Genomic DNA, 20,887 nt, shown 5'->3' with positions numbered 1-20,887 from the left:
TTGGGTTGATTTTGATGTGTCTATCATCATTAGTGAGTTCCGATCAAAACTCACTAATGGTTATACAATATTTAGATGTTAAAATTTTGGGCATGATCAGAGTGAGTATGATATGCCTAAGTCTAATAGTAAATTTATATCAATTTACTCAAAATTGTATACATTTTAAAAACTTACAATAGTTTATCTACAGGTGAAACCAAGGTTGTAGGGTATGATAAGACTCAAGAGGCTCCTTGGAATGCATTGATCTTGGTTTGGATTGATTTCGATATGGTTAAGGTTATTAGTGAATTTTGATAAAAAATCATTGATGATTTTAGACTTATTAAATTTGATCTAAATCCATACCAATGTATTCTTAGGATTCTTGTGAGTGTAACCATACTCTCGAACCTTTATTCCATATCCTATTTATTTTTCTATAATTTTTTTAATAAAAAATTTAATCTTATATAAATTTATTACAAAATCACTAATAATATAAAACTATGATATTCACACAATAGTAGTATTTTATGTATTTCTAAGGCTCTTACAAATTTAACCACGTTTAAAATTTTTGAACTTGAATCTTGTATAACTATCAATGAGTTTTGATCAAAATTTACAGTTAAATTTAGGCTTGTAAGACTTAACTCAAACTAGGACTAATATATTCTTGAAACTTTCTTGAATGTAATCATGTCTTTCAATTTTGAATTCACTCCCTATTTAACCCATTGTGAGATTTAAAATATATATATATATATTTATATATTAAAGAAAGAAATAGTGCTTTTCAAAATGCTATAAACCATGATGATTGTTTAAAATTTTAAAAAATTGCATGATTTGATAAATATAAAAAATATGATGTATGATTTAAATATTAATAAAAATTATATACGTGGTTCAATAAATAAATTATCAAAAATATTTTAGTATTTCCAACTCATGTATGAAAAATGACCTATATTCGTTAGAAATATGGTCAAGTTTTATATTTTATAACTATTATAATAGTACTGAATAAGAATAATTCTAAAACAAAAGCATATAGAAGATGCTGTTTTTAAAAAAAAAAAAAGAAAATGCCCTTTTAAATTTTAAGATTCCTATAAAAACAATACTGTTATTCTAGGAAGAAAATCACTAGCAACATAGTTATCGATTTGTAGATCTCAAACCACGATAGCATCCAAGCTGTCAATGACTCTGTTTCTGAGATGAGATTAATTTTATAATTATGGTGCTTTGTATGATTCGTAGATGAACATGCAAGTATTATGATGTGTAAACATGTGGGGCTATGATGTCTTGATGTTGGTGTTGTCATGAGTTTGATGTAGTTTCTTGTATGACGAATCATATATGTGTGCTCAATGACTAGTGTTATCTGGGCTATGATGCTGATCTTTTGATTATACGTTTGAGGGGTCCAACCTCTCCTATTTTATCTATATCTATATATGAATCATTTGTTTTTAAATCATTAGCAAAATGACAATAATTTTTTTTTATAAATTTATAAATTTATTGGATTATAAAAGTTAAATATAAAAATCACTAAAATAATAATCCTTATCTCTCAGATCTACTGTGGCGGACAAGAAGACGAGATAAAGAGCCATCCACCAACGCAGCGGATAGCGACGCAAGACAGCGAATCCCCAACATTTTCGTCCTTACGATAAGATCGTCGCACAAGACCTAAAAGATACAACTCAAGGAGTGGTTTTCCGTAGGCCGCAGCTTACCTAACCAATCAAAGCACGAGTAGGATTGAGGGTAACGTAAAGCAGAGTCGCTGTTAGTCTGCTTAGAATTGCAATCCACTTTTAAGTCCCAATAGTCAATAATTCCTATAAATATCCACCGCTCGTTTTTAATCGTTTTTCTTTTTTACTTCAATTGATATTTTTCCATTTTTGATCGAGAACGGTTGCTGGGAATCGGCTGCTCGCGACGCCTCCTTCTCCTCCTCCTCCTCCTCCTCCGTTCTGGTCGATCTCGCGCAATCGGAGCCCCAGGGTTTTGGATCTCTGCGTCTCTGCCTTTGTCGAGCGCAAACCCTAGCCTGAAAATCTAGACTCGGTCTGGTGTGGTGGTGCCTGGCGATTGACGGCGGGGAGCACAATGAAGGGCCTCTTCAAGTCCAAGCCGCGGACGCCGGCCGACATCGTGCGGCACACGCGGGAACTCCTTATCTACATCGACCTCAACTGGAACTCCAGGGACCCCAAGCGCGAGGAGAAGGTTAGCGATCCTGGCGCGATTTGGTTGTTCTTATTTTGTAGTTCAGTACTGAACTCGAACTTCAGCACTTCGTGTGGTTAGTTTAGTATCGAGTTTTGGCATTTATTCTCGTTACGAAAAAATAACGTTCATTCAAATCTAGGATTTTTCTTATTCTATTTTGTTGGTTTACTACCGCAGGCCCATTTTGAGTCGAGTATTTAATCATGTTGTTTTAGGATGAGGCGTCTACTTATATTGGTATTTAGCAAGTTATAAGCTTTGCCGTGCTGCTAGAATTGCTTGTCCACCTCTGATTTGGTGCTTCCTTCTACGACTTGATATGTACGAAATGGTAGTCTGCTTGTTTAGAGCGGCACTGAAGGTTATTTCAATTCATGCTTCAGGGTACTATTGGATGCAGTATCTTATCCCTTGCCTCATGTGGTGTTTGTCAGCAGTATATGTGCATCTGCTGACCATAGATTTCCTGGAATAGATGGGCAATAAGCATAGAACATTTTGATACCTTCCATGACAGTACCATATCTATTTATGAAATATTACTAGAATAAGTATGCTGCTTGTTCTTGTAAGATGTTTTTTTTGTGTCAATTCTCATTGAGTCTTTGTTTGAATTAGATTGTCATCATGATCCCCATGCCTGTTTCAGTAAACCAACTAGTTCCACCTAATTCACTTTTCCTTGACATCAGCATAACCAAAAGGTTGATTTTATAGAACAAAAGAAAAGATTTTAGTAAACAAGGGAGATCCACGATATCTACTAAGATATTTTTATCAAAAGAAATTTGATTTCTTTATACCATAAACTCATTTTTGGCACTCATTATTATGTTTTTCATTCACACTTTCGTGTTTGATAGTTCGATAAGAGAATGCTAAGATAGATGTGTGAGGTTACTCAAAAAGATAAAAACTAAAATAAAATATTATTTTCTAAGAGCAATTAAGTGTAATTACAATAGAGGATAGAAGGAGAGAAAATAAGTTGAAATGACACAGATTGTTCAAAGGAGAACCATTAGTTGGACAACTAGATGAGTTGGATTGATTAATATTGGAAGCGTGGATAATATCCATGGAGGTGACCCAAATATTAGCCATTAACACACTTGATGTTGGTGATTAGGTTATTTAGCTGAGTTGCAAAGACTGATCTTTCATTATTTTTTTTTTAATTTGATGAATTACATGCAACTGGCACTTGGAGATATTTATTACTCTTCTATTTCTCAGAAGTTTCGCAACCTTTCACTTTTGGCTTTTTGGGAATTTCATAGCCATTGTCAACCAATAGTGAGATTTTTTTGGAGTTCTTTCTGCAAGCATGATCATTTCTATCCTTAGTAGCTAATCTGGATTAGAAGGGCTTATTTTCCTTGTTTTCCTATGAGAACAATCTCTTGATTGACTTTCTTTCTATTGGTAAACAATATTTAAACAAGGTTCTAATTTTAAGCAAATCTTGCAATGTAGTAGCCGATAACCATGGTTCCACATCATGGATCTTGCAGTGGTATGAACCTCACAAAGTAGTTGATGTTTCCCCCTTTTTAGATAGAGTTAGTGGCTGCTTTGTACTTATTGCTTTGATTAACATTAATTGTCACCGATCATGCAGTTAAAACTAAAATTATAGTAGATGTCGAGGATTTAAATCTTGTTCCATGTCGGTTGATATGGGCAAAAATTACCATTCCACCCATTGATCAACACAAGACATGTGAATACTCTTGATATAAGTGAAGGAGAGCTGTGAGCATCTTCCTTAGCTCCACAAGTCATCGCCAGGGTCACAATAGGAAGCAGAATGTGGAATTGTGAAGGAGAGCCAGTTTCTTACCAGTTACACAAGTTGCCACAAGAGCAATGAGTCTTCCTTGGCAAGACCAGAGGCAGCGAGAGTTTGACAGTGTGCAGCGTGAGTTTCACGAGGCACATCAAGGTTCTGTGAGGTAGGATTTATTGCAAGGTCATCCGTGCACTAGGCTTTTCCCCATTTCTTCTTCTCTCTTCAATTCTTCCTCCTTGTGATTGGTGCTGTTCAACACCTCCATGGTACGTCATTGGCACCACTGCTACATCTGGAAGATGTGCTTTCGCATGTTAAATGGTAGAGTAATTAATATGCTTTACAATCATGGGTTATCTTGGACTGATGCTAATATTTTAACCTGTGGGATATCCATGATAACTATGTGAGATAGAAAACCAATTAATCAGCATGATTATAGCTATGAGTTTTAATATATTTCTGTGTAGCTCTTGACTTTTAATGCACTTATAAGAGATAATTCCAGATGGATAATGTTGATCTTTTCAAATAAATAGTAGTCATTTCATCCAACATTCAGTTTAGCATTCTGCCTCTTGCAAGCTAATCTGTCTTTTTTCATATACTTTTCTGCAGATGTCAGAATTATGTAAAAATATACGGGAGTTGAAATTCATTCTCTATGGTAATAGTGAATCAGAGCCAGTAGCTGAAGCTTGTTTGCAGTTGACTCAAGAGTTCTTCCGGGAGAACACCTTGCGACTATTAATCATTTGCCTTCCTAAATTGAACTTGGAAGTAATTTGCTACTTAAACGTCTAGTTTTGATTAGAAGAATGATTAATAGTGACATAGATTTGAGTGTTTTTTTAAAGGATTCATACATATCTATGGAGTTTTAACCTTCCTCTTGATAAGAATTATTTACTGATTTGAAGCTAAAAGTTGGTTTATCATGTCATTCTAAAGGCCAGAAAAGATGCTACTCAAGTTGTGGCAAATTTGCAAAGGCAACAGGTTCAATCAAGGTTAATTGCTTCTGAATATTTGGAAGCCAACAAAGATCTCTTGGACATTTTAATTTCTGGGTGAGATTTTGATTTGTTGAAAAAAAACCCCATTATTTGGATGTTCACTTGGTTGCTTATGTTCACTTAGCTAAAGCACAATTGTCCTGTTCAAGTGATTTTTGTTTAAACTTTTTGTTGTTCCTCTAGAAATGTTGTTAGTGTTTTTATATTTGTGTACTGGAAGAAAATTTAGTATTAAAGCAACCTTTAGTATACATGCATATTACTTTAAAGTTTTTTAGATGTCTTACAGTTCAATTGTTTTGATTCCATTTTGCATCCTGATTTTTATTCAAGTATAGTACTTGGCTTGTCCTGATGATTTGCTGAAGTTAAAGAAACGAAACAACATGATAATCGACAATAAACTGGTCATGAGGATGTCTAATTGATGTCATTTTGTCTAGTCTTCAAAATAACCAAATAATATCTGTCACAAAAGCTATTATTAGTTGATCATATTCTTATGTACTAGATGATAATTGTTATCCTGATTGATAAATGTTCATATATGCTTAGGTACAAGTTGATGGTTTGGACTCATGATTTATAAATGATCTTCTGTTACATTCAGCTACTTTATGTATGAATCTGGAAGTTCATTATGAACATGGCAAATATTAACTAGATAATTCTCATTTGTAGTTATGAAGACATGGACATTGCGTTGCATTATGGGGCTATGCTAAGAGAATGTATTCGACACCAAAGTGTAGCTAGGTACTTTCTGACTTTCAATGTGAACAAATTTCCTCATTCTTTTCACAATATTTTTTTGGTTGCATCATTATTTTTATACTGTTGCTAGAGATTATGACATTTGCCGTGCAAGGAAAACTGTCATTGTCTTCATGTGGATTGGCAGAGAACTTTATTTTTGCTTGGTAAATCACAGTTTGCTCTTGGTAAGGGTCCAGATATATTTTAATAATCTAATATGAGAAATGATAAAAACAACTAGTACCATTCTACTGCAAACTAACTTAGATTAGGAAATTAGTGATGGCATGTGATTTCTTCTAAGAATCAACTGACCTTTTAGATATATTCAAGACTAATCCAGCTAGTTCTGAAGATTCCTCAGGAAAAAAAGGCAATCAAGCTTTGAACTTTAAAGGATCTTTCCATGCTGGGTCAGAATGATACAATTTTAGCACCATGCCAAGATGATTGATATTAATATTGTTAATAGTTTAACATATTGGTAATAATCTCTAATTGGTACTTATAATGTGTTAGTAAGTTATAATGTAATACTTCTTAATAAGAATATTAATTAAGTTGATTATGAGTAAATTAATGAGGCATAACTTATTAATATAATAATTGTAAGGGTTCAACTTAATATACTTAAGAGAATACTTATAACTATATTTATAAGTATAAATGATACATGCCTCTCACACCCCTTCAGTTTCTCTGTATGCCTATTGTGTTGGATGAGACCAACGAGGCTTTCACATGTAGGTTGCCAACACCAACATCCATATGAGGCTTTCTTACATCACATCACCAGCTCAAGCCTTCACACTTCCCTTAAAATGCTACCTCTCGTGTTCTTGGCAACTCTAGCCAAACTTTTGTCCTGGATTCTGCTACCATGGAGGCCTCTTCTTCTGCCATTTGTATACAACACCAGAAGCATGGCAACTTCTCTTGGTTCATGTGAATCTCCCTCATCCTTGCTTATTCTCACCTTCTTCTGGATGTGCACTTCCAGGCTTATTGCCTCACCCTGCCAGTATAATCAGTATGTGAAACTCTCACGATTGCAGTTGGTACTGCTGGAATAGATCAGCATGGGATACAGCCTTATAATTTCAGGGAATGCTTTAGATCATATTGATGTGCAGTTGGCAGGATCAATATGCATGTGCATCATCAATTTTCTATTTTAATTTCCCACAGCAGTATTCTTTTAATTGATAAGGATGATATATACATCATTTTTTTTTTCTGATGCTACATTACTTCTGTCCATCATAAGACTTTCATACAAATGCTTCTGACCTGTTGTTTTGACATTGAGGTTTTATTCAATGCTGAATAATTATTTGAAATATATAAATCTTTTCTGGTGATCCATTTGCAGGTACGTTCTAGAGTCTGAACACATGAAGAAATTCTTTGATTATATTCAAATTCCAAATTTTGACATTGCATCAGATGCCACTATCACCTTTAAGGTCAACCTGTTCTTTTAAGCAGCTATTTTGTTCAATCTACTCAATGCTGTATTAGTTTACTGAATTCCTGTTTGTATTACGTTGGATTGCAATGCCAATGATGATTACAAGACTTATATGCAACTAATTGCCATTGCCAATGTTACTTAATGCTCTAGTTATTACTAGTTAGTTCAATGATTCCTCTTTGTATTGCCTATGATGGCAATGGTCAACATGATTAGTGACAAAGCGATTGCTCTAAAACCAGGACACCTACAACTTTCTTAATATTAACTAAACAATTCCACAACAATTATTAAGAATAAGCAACTGAATTTGTCATATTATTCAAAGTAAGCCATTCTTATCATACAGTTATGAGCTATTAAGCTGTTCTTATTGTACAGTGATGATTTATGTACTAAAGAGTTAAGATCTTCAGCTAATTTTTAACTGTAATTCAGGAGCTTTTAACACGGCATAAATCAACTGTGGCCGAATTTCTATCCAAGAATTATGATTGGGTAAGTAATTACTGTCTTCATGAGTAATATGCTGCAACTTTATCTTTCTCTAACAATCTAGGAAACTGAGGGTGTTTTATTGGGCCTGATTACCTGGTCATTCAATTCACTATACTTGTGCACAGGCACATTATCTTCATGAGTAATATGCTGCAACTTTGTGCTAAAACATTGCAACTTCTCTGCATGGGTTTACTCAAGTGGCTAAATTATGCTTGGCACCAATCTTTGGCTTAAACTTGTGCCTTATTAATCAGCTACTAGGATCCACATAACAGCTTAGCAGTAAACCATCCTCGGCCCCTAGCTGGGAAGTAATCATAACCTCTGTTGAATATCTACATTCTTCTAATAATGAATCTTATACTAAAAGCAAGTAGCTACAATCCTAAGATCTGGAAGTTGTTGTTACTCAAATCTAAATGATTCTTTCATTGTTGAAGGTTTCTAATTTATGCAACTGCCTTGGCAGTTTTTTGCAGAATTCAATTCAAGGTTGCTGTCATCCCCCAATTATATCACAAGAAGACAAGCTATCAAGGTATTGGGTGTAGGAATCCATTCACAAACAACATAATTGAACACAGGTGGATGGGTGTATCACTTGTGCTATGTATGGTTCATGGAATAGAATTGGTAGAGAATAGAATAGTCATTCTTATGGATGTAGTTTGGTTCACGGAATATAATAAATAGACAATTTTCATTCCTAAGAATATTTTAAATAATAGATGAGGAGTAAGTTTTCACAATCATAAAATATCCCTCCCAGTCAACATGGCTTGTCTGGCCAGTTAGCAAGCTCGATTTGTCCTCTTGCTCAGTTCTCATGACAAGCCTTCACAGCTAGACCCGACAGATTTACTCAGTTTGTCCAGTTCTGTCAGCCGATTCGGCTCACCCAGTTTGCTCGAACCCATCTGTCTTCTTTCTTTAAGAAGCAGGGTGCAGGGAAGGTACTGATCTGGAAACCTTCTCTTGTTAGGTATTGTCCAACTCATCCAGCTCGCCTAGCTTGCTTGATCTGTCAGCCAATTCGGTCCATCTAGTTTGTTGGCCCTCCTGGTCCATTTGGCTTATCAGGGCTGCCCAATCCATTTAACTGACTCATCTCGTGAGGCTCACCTGGCTCATCCTGCCCACTTTGCTTACATGACTCACTCTATCTGCTACCCAATCAAATATGTACTTTTCTTGGAGAATTGAATATAGTAGTACAACTATTTTGGACAATGGTTACAGTACGAATATATGTATTCCTTGTAATAGAGTAAGGAATAACTTTGATGGATGATTAGGAAGTAATAATTCCAACGGAATTAGTATTTTAAGTTTATTTTGGTAATCACAGATGAATATTTATTCCATGTGAATTGATAGGGAAATGAATAGGCTGTGAACCAAACGCACCATTGTTGTCATTACCAGCATAATCATTTGATATCTTCGCTTCTAATTTGTCTACTGAAGTAGTAATGATGTGTCCAATCTAATTATCTGTTATCTTTTATGCTTTTGCTAATTTGGTTTGCAGATTTTGGGAGACATGTTGTTAGACAGGTCAAATTCCGCAGTTATGGTGCGCTATGTTAGCTCAAAGGACAATCTTATGATTCTAATGAATCTTCTCAGGGTACGGTATCTTCTCTCTTCTTTACTAAAAGTGGAAACCATTCTATATTTTCTTTTACTTTTGTTGGTCTCGATCTAATAAATAAATTTTACAATGAAGAATTATGAACAAGAGATATAAGCAATGAATTATGCCACAAAATTGGTGTCAATTTAAAAATCGACATTGAGTTTTGGAATGTCCAATTTATATAGTTCTTGTCCTTAATCTTCTTTGATTTCACTGTTCCAGTATTAAATAAATACATGAACTTGACAAATTATTTTCTGAATTCCATGTGATACTGGTGGTTACTGCAATTGCTTGTCAATGCCGATTGCCTATTTTTTTGTCCTTTTTGTTTTTCTCTTTTAGGTGAATGACCTTGTTTTAGCTTATTGAAGTTTTATTGATTTTGTTTGGTTGCAACGCATAAAATGGAAAGGCATTTGAAACTGAATGAAGATGACAACATATAGCTTACAATTCTTGACATCATCTTCCTTATTGCCCCTGCCAACGGACCTAATAGCTTGGTTCAAGCTTCATAGCTGTGTGCGACATTCATGTCAGTGTTTTAGCTTTTTTCCTAATATCTGAATGCCTTTTTTGATTCAGCATTAAAATGCTAATGTTTGTATGAAACTATATTCACCATACTATAAAGCATGTATTCTGTTTTTATATTTGGGGTGGTATTAAAATCAAGCGCAAACCTGTTTTGACAAGGTAGTTACCAGTCTTTCAAAATGGTTTGGCTGTAACGATACGCTAAACAGCAGATCATATACAATGTCATTTGCTCTATATGCTCAAATCTCCAGCAGTACTAATTATTTGTCTGATCCAGGAGTCAAGTAAGAATATCCAAATAGAAGCATTCCATGTATTCAAGGTAAAATCTGTTCTCTTTGTTCATTTTGATGTCATATTTTGTGAGTTCCTAAACATCCACTTTATATGTTTGTATAAAATTTAGTTATTTGCTGCTAACCAAAACAAGCCCCTTGAGATTACAAGCATATTATTCACTAACAAGGATAAACTTCTTCGGTTTTTTAGGGACTTCAAATTAGACAAAGGTAATTCTTTACCCATTTTGCCTTAGCCCAAGTTCTTTCTTTCTTTCTTTCTTCTTCAAGTGATCTTGATTTTTCTGTAGAGGATGACCAATTTGAAGCAGACAAAGCCCAAGTTGTCAGAGAGATACAAGCTCTGAAGAAGGAGAACTCTTCTTAATGAAGTTTGTGTTAAGAATCCGAGCTTGAAATCGCAACTTCACCAGTGCCTTGCATCGTTTGCACAGACCAACTATATAGGTGTATGGACACAAGACGCTGGCCTCTATGTATTTTATTACGAGGGGGAAAAAAACAAAAACAAAAACAAAAACAAAAACAAAATGCATCTCGTGGTTTGTAAACTTATGAATTCCACGAGATTGAACCTCTTCAGAACAAAATCTGATGCTTTTATAATATTTGAAGATGAAAAATATGGGTTGTGCTTTATTTATTCAATTCTTATCCACCGTGCCTTGGTTGTCATCTTCAATACAGGGTTGTAACAGCAACCTCTAACTAGTTAAGATAGTTAAGGTCAAGAAGTGAGTGAAATATTTTCACGTAATAGATTTATTACTATTTCTTCTAATTATTTAAAACATACATATTAAACCTATAAAAAAAGTCACATAGTCTATAAATTCCTTAAGTTAACCTTAATAAATAATTGTGAACTCGAAACTCAAATAAAAAAAATCTTAGAAATTAGACTTCCTTACTATGATGGCGCGCATGGTAAAGATGTATCGAATATATAAGAGAAATCATGATTTATCGACATCGAATTTAATGGAAAATTTATGTTGGACGGTTTTGATTGAGAAGACCATGGAGATCGATTGTTGGTGTATTATTGTAAATGTTTTTGGATGTATCGAGCGAATTAGGAGATAATGTTCTCTTTCGTTATAGTTAATTATAATTTTTTAATTTACTTTTTCATAGATGATCATGAAATCTATCGTGTGAAACTGTTAGAGTGTTGATTCTATCTTTTATCTTAGAAAGAACGAATTAGGAGAGAAACCTGAACACCTATATTATCAAGAAGAAAAAAAAATTAAAAGAACTTTTCTAGAATTTTTTTTTATAAAATTGAAATATTAACAATAATCCAACCCTAATTAAGTTGCGCCGCGCCGCGACCCAATTCGCCGTATGCTTTTTATGGCCTTCCGTTAACCAAGTCGCCTCTGAAAACCTCTCCTCTCCTCTTTCTCTCTCTCTCTCGATGAGATGAACCTCTCCATGCTCTCCAATGGCGAGGAGACTCTTCCTCCCCCTCTCTCTCGCCTTCCACCTTCCTCGCCTGTCTCTCTTCGCGCCTCTTACCTCGACTCTCCCTCACCTCTTCTTTTCCCCATCGTCCCGCTACCACCATCCACCGCCGGATCGAGATCCACAGCAGAAGCGAGTGGGCGGAGGAGAGGAAGAAGAGGACTGGATCCTGTGCAAAGCCCACCACATGCTATCCCAGCCCAAGTGGCCCGATAACGCCGACCTCGGCCGCCTCGCCGCCGCTCTCCGCCCGCACCACGTCTCCCAGATCATCCGATCCGACATCGATCCCGTCCGCGCCGTCCTGTTCCTCCGCTGGCTTGCGCAGCGGAAGTTCTACAAACCCCTTCTCGGCGACCACTTCGTGCTCATCGACCGCCTCCTCGCCGCCGGGATGGTCGATGCCGCCAAGCGAGCCTGCAGCAAGATGGTCCAGTCGTGTGAAACTCGCGATGATATGATCCGGGCCATCGAATTTTTGGATCGCTTGAGGGACAAAAGGCTGGAGCTTGATGTTTATAGCTACAACGCGATCTTGGTCCAGCTGGGAAAGCTCGGTATGGTCGGGGTTGCGTTGAGCGTTTGTCGCCAGATGTTCAGCCGTGGCGTGGATCCAGATATTTTTACGTATAATTCTCTGATCAACATTTTGTGCAAGGAGGGGAAGGTCATGGTGGCTGCATCGGTCTTTAGTAGGATTTTGAAGTGCGAGATGAGACCTGATACGTTTACTTACACCTCGTTAATACTTGGTTATTGCAGGAACTATAATCTGAATTCCGCCTTCAGTGCATTTAAATGGATGGAGAAGGAGGGTTGTGACCCAAATTCTGTGACATTCTCAACTCTCATCAACGCGCTGTGTAACGATGGAAGGGTTGATGAGGCGTTAATCCTGTTGAATGAGATGGTGAGGAAAGGTGTTCAGCCCACTGTTTACACGTACACAGTCCCAATTCAAGCGCTTTGCAGCATTGGACGAGTTAGAGAAGCCTTCAGTTTGTTGGCTGATATGAGAAGTAGGAATTGTGCTCCGAGTGTCCAAACTTACACAGCCCTCATCAATGGATTGTTCAAGTCTGGTCTGCTTGAGTTGGCAATTGGATTGTTTCATAAGATGCAAAGGGAAGGAGTGACACCAAATACAGTAACATATAATACTTTAATTGATGGATTGTGTGAGCGCAAGAGAATAGAATGCGCTTTGAGGGTTTTTGAAGCAATGGAGGGACAAGGGTGCATGCCCAATTTGCAGACCTATAATGAGATAATTAAGGGTTTTTGCTTGGTTGGTGTTGTTGAGAGAGCAATGTTTTTTTTCCATAGAATGTTTATCTCAGGTCCCTCACCAAACCAGGTTACATATAATACAATCATATATGGCTATTGTAGGATTGGTAACATCGATAATGCCATACGGATGGTTGATCTTATGAAAGAATATGGATGTAATCCTGACGAGTGGACATACACTGAACTTATTTGTGAATTCTCCAAAAGGGGCAATCTGGATTTAGCATGTAAGGCATTTGAAGAAATGGTCGAACATAATCTGAAGCCAACTGAGATCGCTTACACTGCTCTAATTGATGGATATTGCAAGGAGGGGAGGTTAGATGATGCTTTCCATTTATTGGAGAATATGGGTGAAAATGACTGCAAACCGAACTTAGTGACTTTTAATGCTATAGTTAATGGTTTCGCGAAGAAAAATCAATTAGCTGAAGCTAAAAAGCTATGTAATGCCATGATGGAGCAAGGTTTGCCACCCAATGTTGTAACATATACAGCTTTGATTAATGGTTTGTGTCAGAATGGTGCCACATCCCTTGCAATGGAAGTCCTGGATGAAATGATAAAGCAAGGCTGCCTGCCTAATCTCCATACTTATAGTTCTCTTATTCATAGTTTACATCAGGAGGGAAAGGTTGAGGATGCTGAGAAGATGTTTGTTAGCATGCAAGAAAGAGGATTAGTTCCAGATGAAGTTACATATACTTCTATGATGAATGGTTATATTATAATGGATAGGGTTGATGCTGCATTTTCACTATTGAGGCAGATGGTTTGTGCTGGTTGTAAGCCCAATTATCTGACTTATAGTGTTTTGATGAAAGGAATTTGGAAGGAGCAACAAGTGATGGAAAACAAGCTTGCAGCTGTGCCAAATTCAATCACTACGTGCAGCTTAGATGAAAAAGATCTGAGTATTGACATTATTTCTAGTCTGTTAATCAGATTAGAAGAGATTGGGTACAGACCAAATATTGATGACTATAGCACTTTGGTTTGTGGCTTATGCGGACAAGGTAAGTGGTCTGAAGCAGATCAAGTGGTAAAAAATATGGGTGACCATGGCCTCTCTCCAGACAAAGATATTTATGTTTCCTTGATAAAGGTACATGCAAAGAATCTAAATGTCGACCTTGCTATGGAACTATTCAATGCAATGAATTCCTCAGGTATTCAGTCATGCATAATAGGTTATAAGGCCTTAATATGTGCCTTATGTGAAGTCAACAGGGTTCAGGATGCCCAAAATCTTTTCCAGAATATGCTGCAACAGAACTGGAGTCCTGATGAAGTGGTTTGGACAATACTAATTGATGGACTTTTAAAGGGTGGGAAACCAAATTTATGCATGGAGCTTCTCGAAATGATGGAAGCTAAGAATTGCAAACCCACTTCATATACATACAGTATTTTAGACAGAAAAGTATCTGTAGAAGCCAAGTTCTTGAAAAGCTCCACGACATGAGGATTAATTCCTTCTGTTATGATCTGCTGTCAAATGTGAAGCATTGGCTACCTGACTACTGTTGGAGTGGCAGTTTGCCAACTGAAGCAGTTTACGGACTCCCAATTTGGCTAATTCCAGTCAACATTTTTCAAATTCTAAGAGAGAACAATTCTTCAGTTGCAACGCGTATTGGAGATTAAAAAAACGCCTAAAGGTATCTATGATTTTTATATTTTCAGTTTTTTATTTATATATTTATTTTTCAAGATTTCTTTGATTCAGCATACATGGTACAACTGCAAGAATTTTCCCATCGGGTGGCAATTGGAATATGCCAATGGCGACCAAGTACAGATAGCAGCTGAGAATTTCATATCACACACTACCAGCAATCCAGAACATCTTAAGGTAGCATTTAACTTCACTTAAAATAAAATTTTATATGATAGTTGGAGTGAGAGAGCAGGCTGCTAACCGAGACTTGGAGAGAGGGATCATGAGATCCCAAGGGAGAAAATGGGCCGATCAAGAAGAAACCACGAGAGGAGAAAAATTAATATAATTCCTAACCTTCAAATATGATTGAATCAAATTATTTTATATATAAATTTAGTTCAATTTAACTTAGTTAATTATCTAAAAGTTTTTAAAAATGATTTAAAATGTAAAACTTTTTAAATTGGATAAAATTTGATATTTAATATTGGTGAATATTCTTTTTGTGTGTCTTAACTTTTATGACATTGGGAGAGGCTGAAAAATTTTTAAAAATAATTTAAAATGTAAAAAATTTTAAATTTGATATTAACAATGGTAAAGATTTTTTTGTGTGCGCTAACTTTTATGACATAATGAGAAACTTAAAGAGATAGTGTTAGCAAGCAATGGAAAAATAGAGCTCAATGAGTGATGTCGAGCTTCTCTATCTCCTTTAGGTGTTATCTCAATTTTGGTTTGAATGCCAAGAAACAATTAGGGTTCAACATAATATTTTATTTAAATAAACTTTTATTTAATTAATTTAATAAATTATTTATTTATTGGTATTTTAAATTTATTTTATTAGAATATCATTTAAAATACATCACACTTTCTTTTTGATATCAGCAAAATAGCATGCTTGTGTATTTCACTAAACTTATCCTAATTATTTGTATAAATTTTAATTCAAGTTAGTGTTATATTAATTTTAAAAAATGGGAAATATATTTATTTGATTTTATCTAACAATTTTAAGTTGTTTAATGCTTGAAAAATTAAATAAAAACAATATAAAATTAAATATAACATAGAAAATATTTTCAAAATATATTAATTTTAAGGTGTTATATATTATGGAAAATAGTCCATAAATAGAACAAAAGCTTAGAACTTTTCTGAATGTTGTGTCTGATTTTCAGTGAAAAGAATTGGGTGTTTTTCCAAAACAGTAGGAGTGCCCCCTTATCATGCTTGCTTTTTTTTCCTTGTGGGAGTTCTTTCCCTTTTCCCATATACCTATTTTCTAATTGTTCTTTATGAAGTTGGGCCTTCTGGCTACTTATTTTTAGTAGTGTTGATTAAATGTATCTTGATTCTCTTGCTATAGTCGGTTTTCTGAACTCATTTAGGTTTGATTTGTCAAAGAGAGAATTGAAGGTTTGATCATGGTTCTCAATCAAAAAATGCTGTGCAGAATTGGTCATTGATAGTGTTTGATTTCAATTAAAAGGTCCCTTGATACACATGATCATGAAATGCGTCAATGCTCAGCATTAATTTTGAATGATAAGGATAAAGTCACTGTAGGGATCTGTTGTTGCTGATTTTGTTTGGTGAGTCTTGAATTTCTTTGTTTTGTCTTGATTGAAGAGGAAATATACTATACATTAGAAAACTCAATTCACAGCATCAGTACATTGTATTCCCATTTCCACAAGTTTCATGTTGCTGTAAATTGAGCTTAAGAAATGATTTTAGCCTCATGGAAATAACATATTGCTGGCAAGTATTTGTTAGGATAAAACAATTATGGTAATCCATATTTGAGATTTCAGAAATTTGACTACTGCAAGTTGTTAAGATTTAGAATTAATTTTGCAAATGTTCAAGATATGGACCCAATATGTGATTAATAACCTCTGTCCATTGTACTCTGACTTCTCATTTACCCATATACTGTGTTGGAGACATGACACTCCGGCATCGACACTCCAAGTGTGACATCCATAGCACCATTTTCAATGTGTAAAAAAATTTAGAAAACAAATTGTTAGATATCTAGATTCGTAGCCATGATATCATTTGCCTGAGCTCGAGTAACATAGATCACTATTATGTTCTTTGAGAATTTAGATGTGTCATTAATTTTATTTTTAGTAAAGTTGAAACAGAGGAGAATGACTGTGATAACATGTTCAAACTGTCATTTAAAGAATAGAAGGAAACATGTGGAGCCTATAAAACACAGTTGTCTGGAGAACTTTGATACTCAGGCTCTTTGTCTATCCTTTCCGAACTCATTTGGACACTTGGCACTCCAACACTACTTGAGACTCCAACTCTGACACTTTGAAAAATTATTAGATGAGATGTCGGACGCTTAGATCCATATGGGTGTTGAATACTCGTACAGGAGGCTAGTAACATTAAGGACTTTACCATGTGGGTATGAACTATGAAGAAAAGGAAGCTAGTTGTTCTAATCAAACATTTAAACACTGCACCATATCCAATTGGCCTGGCCAGGTTGGTATGTGACATGCTGTTATTAGTATGAACCAGTACAGGCTGATGCTTTAAAGAAAAAACAAGGAAGTGACAGTGTTGGAGACCAAAGGTGGAGGGTGGTGGGGAGAGAAGAATAGAATAAGGATGGAGATGTAGTGGAAAGTGAATAGAAGGGGAGAATTGTAGAAGACCATAGAAGAGAATGAAAAAACCAGAGAAGAGAATTGGAAAGAATGGAAAAAGACATGAAAAGATTAAAGAAAATGAGAAGCGGAGAGAAGATAAATAATCAAACAAAAAATCCTGGTTTTGACTGGTTCTACTGATCTCTATAATTGTAACCGTTGAACCATCTTACTTTACTGCTCATTGTTGTTTGGTTCTAAAAACATGCTTGTGATCAAATTTTGTTACCCAGTCCAGAAAAGCATTAGCCTTGCATTTAAAATTTCAAACTGAATCATTTTGAATGGCGAATGAATTTGCAATAAAAATGGTTCTTTGATCATAGGTGTGTTTTCTTTCTCTTGAAGCAATATGCATGTATTTTGTTTTCTAAGTTAAACATTTGAAGAAGAATATTTAGTAAATATGTAAATGCATGTGAATTTGTAGGTACAACTGATATGAGCATCCTTGGCTAATGAGCTTTTGACAAAAATCATGGCTAATTTATACATGGAAGAAGCTTGAAATAAAAAGCTAAGTTGGCAAGTGCCCAAGCTTATTGAATGAAAGTGTGCAGTATTCCTAAAAATAATTCATTTAATCTTCATGCAAAGGAAACCAGGTACTATATATGGCATTAGTTACAAGCTGGCCTCAGGAGATCCCTTTCAGTTGAACGGTGAATGCTGATTTTGGTTCAGATTTATGATTGAGGACTGCTCTTCACTGAATCAACTTTTCTGGGGAAGATATGAGCACATTGGTACAAGGGTATTGTGACATTAAAGTGAAATATAATAACTAAAATGGTTATGATTCTTGGCAAGTATTCTATATATGAGATCAAGAGAACGTCTTCTGTTGTTAAACATAGGATAGGAATATATGGTTATATGCATTGCAAAATTACTCAACGGGTCTTGTTTGTTGGTCAAGGCCTCGATTTCATTTATTTGAGTCCTTTCTGCCTAACATTTAAAATATTGATGTTTTCCTGTTGATTGATTCTTTTGTAGCTGGAATTTTGTATCATCATTCGACTGTAGACAGAATTCCAGCTGCCCTTGTGTTTTCCTTTCTCATTTTAATGGAGAAATTGTCTAATTTTGTACTTTTGGACATTAAGGATGACATTTCTCTTCACATGTAATGTCTGAGCTGCTGCTGCAGCCATGCATTCTACTATTTGGTGATATCGACCAATTTATATAAAGATGAATGGCAGTTATTACTGCACTATTCCATTCCGGTTAGCATGCTGATCAAAGTTCATATCAGAGGTTTTATCTACAATGTTGTTTCCAAATTCAATTTTATTAGTTTGCTCTGTTTCTGACTTCCACTCTACTTCTATTCTTACAGGACCCGCCATGCTGTCCTATTCAAACTGCAACCATCAGGAGCCCTTTGCATGGGACTGTGTTGGCTGAAGTATACTCTAAAATGATTATCATTATCATGGCATACTTGGTGCAAGAAACCATAACAATCTCCATACCAATTTGAATAAGCCCTTCATGAGCTGGATGGACTAAGATGAGTTTGATGATTTCTATGGTTCGAGCAATGAAATGTCTCGGTGCCAGTGCTGGTTTTTGTTCAGTTTCAGATGTGACCTAGGTATTGTGGGTTCGATAGATTTGATAGAACTAACCATTTGACATTCTGTAGATGATAATTTGAGTTATTGGAATTACCTTTTTGTTATATATACATCAACTCTTGCACTACAAATTTATTTGAGTTTCCCTCAAGTCTTCCTTTGCAGGCACTGTTGGTGGGAGCACTTACCATCGAGACTACCTCCCTTTGTTTGAGCCTGAGGTAAGGATCATCTGGAAGCTATGTTTCTTCAGTGAAAAACAGATGCAAGCTAATGGACTTAGTTTGAATCTGGGGAGACAAACAGAGTATTGGGTAAGGATCAAGTACACTGCACGGTTTGTTTGTATTAGAAAACAGTATTTGGTCTCACTTTTATTCTTTCCACCTCCCTTCTCAAGCAATTCCAGTACTAGCCAACTTTTGATTGTAGAGAGAGCAAGAAGACATGATTCCGAGATGGCTAGTCCACTCCTGCAAGTAATTCCAGTCTATAAATTACAAATACTGCTTAATCTCCAAGATACGTGTAGCTTCTACTGTAATTGAGAGATGTTGAAGGCCACCCTCGTCGGCAAATTGGAGGCTGAGGCCAAGAATGGCAGAGGCAGCACCGCGCTCTCCGTCAACACCGACGTCGGCGATGTGAAGCTCAAAGCCTCTGTCGCCAACGCCCTCGCCCTGGCCCCCTCCTTCGCCTTCTCGCTCGAGAGGCCCAATTCCTTCTCCGTCGACTACTCACCTGAAAAAGTAATCAACGACGTAGGTACAACTCCGTTGATTCCTTTAGCTGGTTCTGTTAATTAATGGCGGCGCGGGCGGCTTCGCGGATTGTGATCGACAGGGGGAGGGCGGCTTGCCGAACTTGAAGTTCAAGTTCGCGGAGTCGGTGAAGGTGACGGGGAGGAAGGTGAGCTTGGCGTACAGCCACGCGCTGCGGGAGAGGAAGACGACGGTGGACGGGTCGGTGGAGTTGAACGAGGAGAACAAGGTGGCGGTGAGCCACGTGGTGGGCACCGAGGACTGCAAGCTCAAGTACACTTTCGCGCGGCGCAAGTTGACGGTGGTGGAGCCGGCGTACGACTTCAAGGACAGGGCGTGGGCGGTGGCGGTGTCGAGGAAGTTCGACGGCGGCGACGCCGTGAGAGGGAGCTACGAGGCGAAGAACAGAAAGCTCGAGCTGGAGTGGAGTAGGACCTTCACGGGTAAAGGTTCCTTCAAGGTATGGCTACAAAATCCTTCTGTTAATATGAGCAATTGTGCCAAATTTCTCTCCTCCCTCTCCTTCGAAATTGAGAAATTAAGATCATAAATGAATTTTTTTATAGCAACAAGAACACATAAGTGGTCTCATTATTCATCTATAAAGCCAAAGATGAAGCTGTGATTTCCGGACATGGATGAGCTCATGAGAACATTTGTGGTTTCAACTCACCCATTTGACCTTCTCAAGTTCATCCATTGTTGCAAAAGGTGCTAACGTGCACCTCCACGGCTCATGGAAGGGAAGTAAATCACAAACCAAGTCACCTCTTAGGCAGGATGAATTTATTCCCTAAAGGAATGAACATGCAATTATGATCTTAAAGATCTTAGATGATCACGAAAGATCTCCAATTTTATTCAATTTATAATTACAACCTTATAGACATCTGTTAGATAAAATCCATGGCATCTAGTTAAATAAAATTATGGCAACTGCTTATATATTTTGGTGCCACATTGCAGGTTTCTGCATCATTCATGAAGAAGGATCAAGAAATAGTTCCAAAACTTATGGCCGAAAGCACATGGAACTGTAATCTTTGACTCCCATTGCAAGATTTTTCTTTTTTGTTATTTGATTTAATTCAGAACAACATCTTTAAATTAAATTCATCAGTGTATTTTTCATAGAGTAATACTTTGTTGGTTCTTATTACTTGTTTCTTTTGGAA

At 36.3% G+C, this 20,887-nt stretch overlaps 3 protein-coding genes across 4 annotated transcripts; all 3 read left to right on the top strand.

The window, feature by feature from the left end:
• Positions 1-1,929: 1,929 nt before the first annotated feature.
• On the top strand, positions 1,930-10,909 carry LOC141831524 (putative MO25-like protein At5g47540). Of its 2 annotated transcripts, none has more exons than XM_074718896.1 (11): positions 1,930-2,238; positions 4,652-4,813; positions 4,985-5,103; positions 5,731-5,805; positions 7,178-7,271; positions 7,718-7,777; positions 8,250-8,318; positions 9,312-9,410; positions 10,240-10,284; positions 10,452-10,471; positions 10,552-10,909. In XM_074718896.1, exons 1-11 carry the CDS (start codon positions 2,119-2,121, stop codon positions 10,556-10,558), a joined length of 870 nt encoding a protein of 289 aa, XP_074574997.1. In that variant the 5' UTR covers positions 1,930-2,118; the 3' UTR covers positions 10,559-10,909. The 2 variants fall into 2 exon arrangements, with proteins under 2 accessions (XP_074574997.1, XP_074574996.1); XM_074718895.1 differs by having other exon boundaries at positions 1,934-2,238; positions 10,369-10,471.
• A 781-nt stretch (positions 10,910-11,690) lies between these two features.
• LOC141831523 (uncharacterized) lies at positions 11,691-19,505 on the top strand. The gene is made up of 6 exons (XM_074718894.1): positions 11,691-14,685; positions 14,754-14,879; positions 17,796-18,119; positions 18,711-18,968; positions 19,104-19,265; positions 19,384-19,505. Exon 1 carries the CDS (start codon positions 11,712-11,714, stop codon positions 14,487-14,489), a length of 2,778 nt encoding a protein of 925 aa, XP_074574995.1. The 5' UTR covers positions 11,691-11,711; the 3' UTR covers positions 14,490-14,685; positions 14,754-14,879; positions 17,796-18,119; positions 18,711-18,968; positions 19,104-19,265; positions 19,384-19,505.
• Positions 19,503-20,868, top strand: LOC141832475 (outer envelope pore protein 24B, chloroplastic-like). The gene is made up of 3 exons (XM_074719980.1): positions 19,503-19,700; positions 19,741-20,172; positions 20,679-20,868. Exons 1-3 carry the CDS (start codon positions 19,503-19,505, stop codon positions 20,757-20,759), a joined length of 711 nt encoding a protein of 236 aa, XP_074576081.1. The 3' UTR covers positions 20,760-20,868.
• Positions 20,869-20,887: the final 19 nt, after the last annotated feature.

This window comes from Curcuma longa, chromosome 7 (assembly GCF_044706935.1).
Source record: "Curcuma longa cultivar G26 ecotype Majalengka, Jawa Barat chromosome 7, ITB_CL_G26_1.1, whole genome shotgun sequence".
Lineage (NCBI taxonomy): Eukaryota > Viridiplantae > Streptophyta > Magnoliopsida > Zingiberales > Zingiberaceae > Curcuma > Curcuma longa.
Note: the sequence above shows the minus strand (reverse complement) of the source record. Positions and strands in the feature narration are given on the sequence as shown.

Coding starts and splice junctions, on each gene's coding strand:
- LOC141831524 (XM_074718895.1), top strand. CDS start 2,119: ATGAAGGGCCTCTTCAAGTCCAAGCCGCGGACGCCGGCCGACATCGTG. Junction 10,285..10,368: donor AAGCATTCCATGTATTCAAG/GTAAAATCTGTT, acceptor TATAAAATTTAG/TTATTTGCTGCTAACCAAAA. Junction 10,472..10,551: donor GGACTTCAAATTAGACAAAG/GTAATTCTTTAC, acceptor ATTTTTCTGTAG/AGGATGACCAATTTGAAGCA.
- LOC141831523 (XM_074718894.1), top strand. CDS start 11,712: ATGGCGAGGAGACTCTTCCTCCCCCTCTCTCTCGCCTTCCACCTTCCT.
- LOC141832475 (XM_074719980.1), top strand. CDS start 19,503: ATGTTGAAGGCCACCCTCGTCGGCAAATTGGAGGCTGAGGCCAAGAAT. Junction 19,701..19,740: donor TCGACTACTCACCTGAAAAA/GTAATCAACGAC, acceptor TGATTCCTTTAG/CTGGTTCTGTTAATTAATGG. Junction 20,173..20,678: donor CGGGTAAAGGTTCCTTCAAG/GTATGGCTACAA, acceptor GCCACATTGCAG/GTTTCTGCATCATTCATGAA.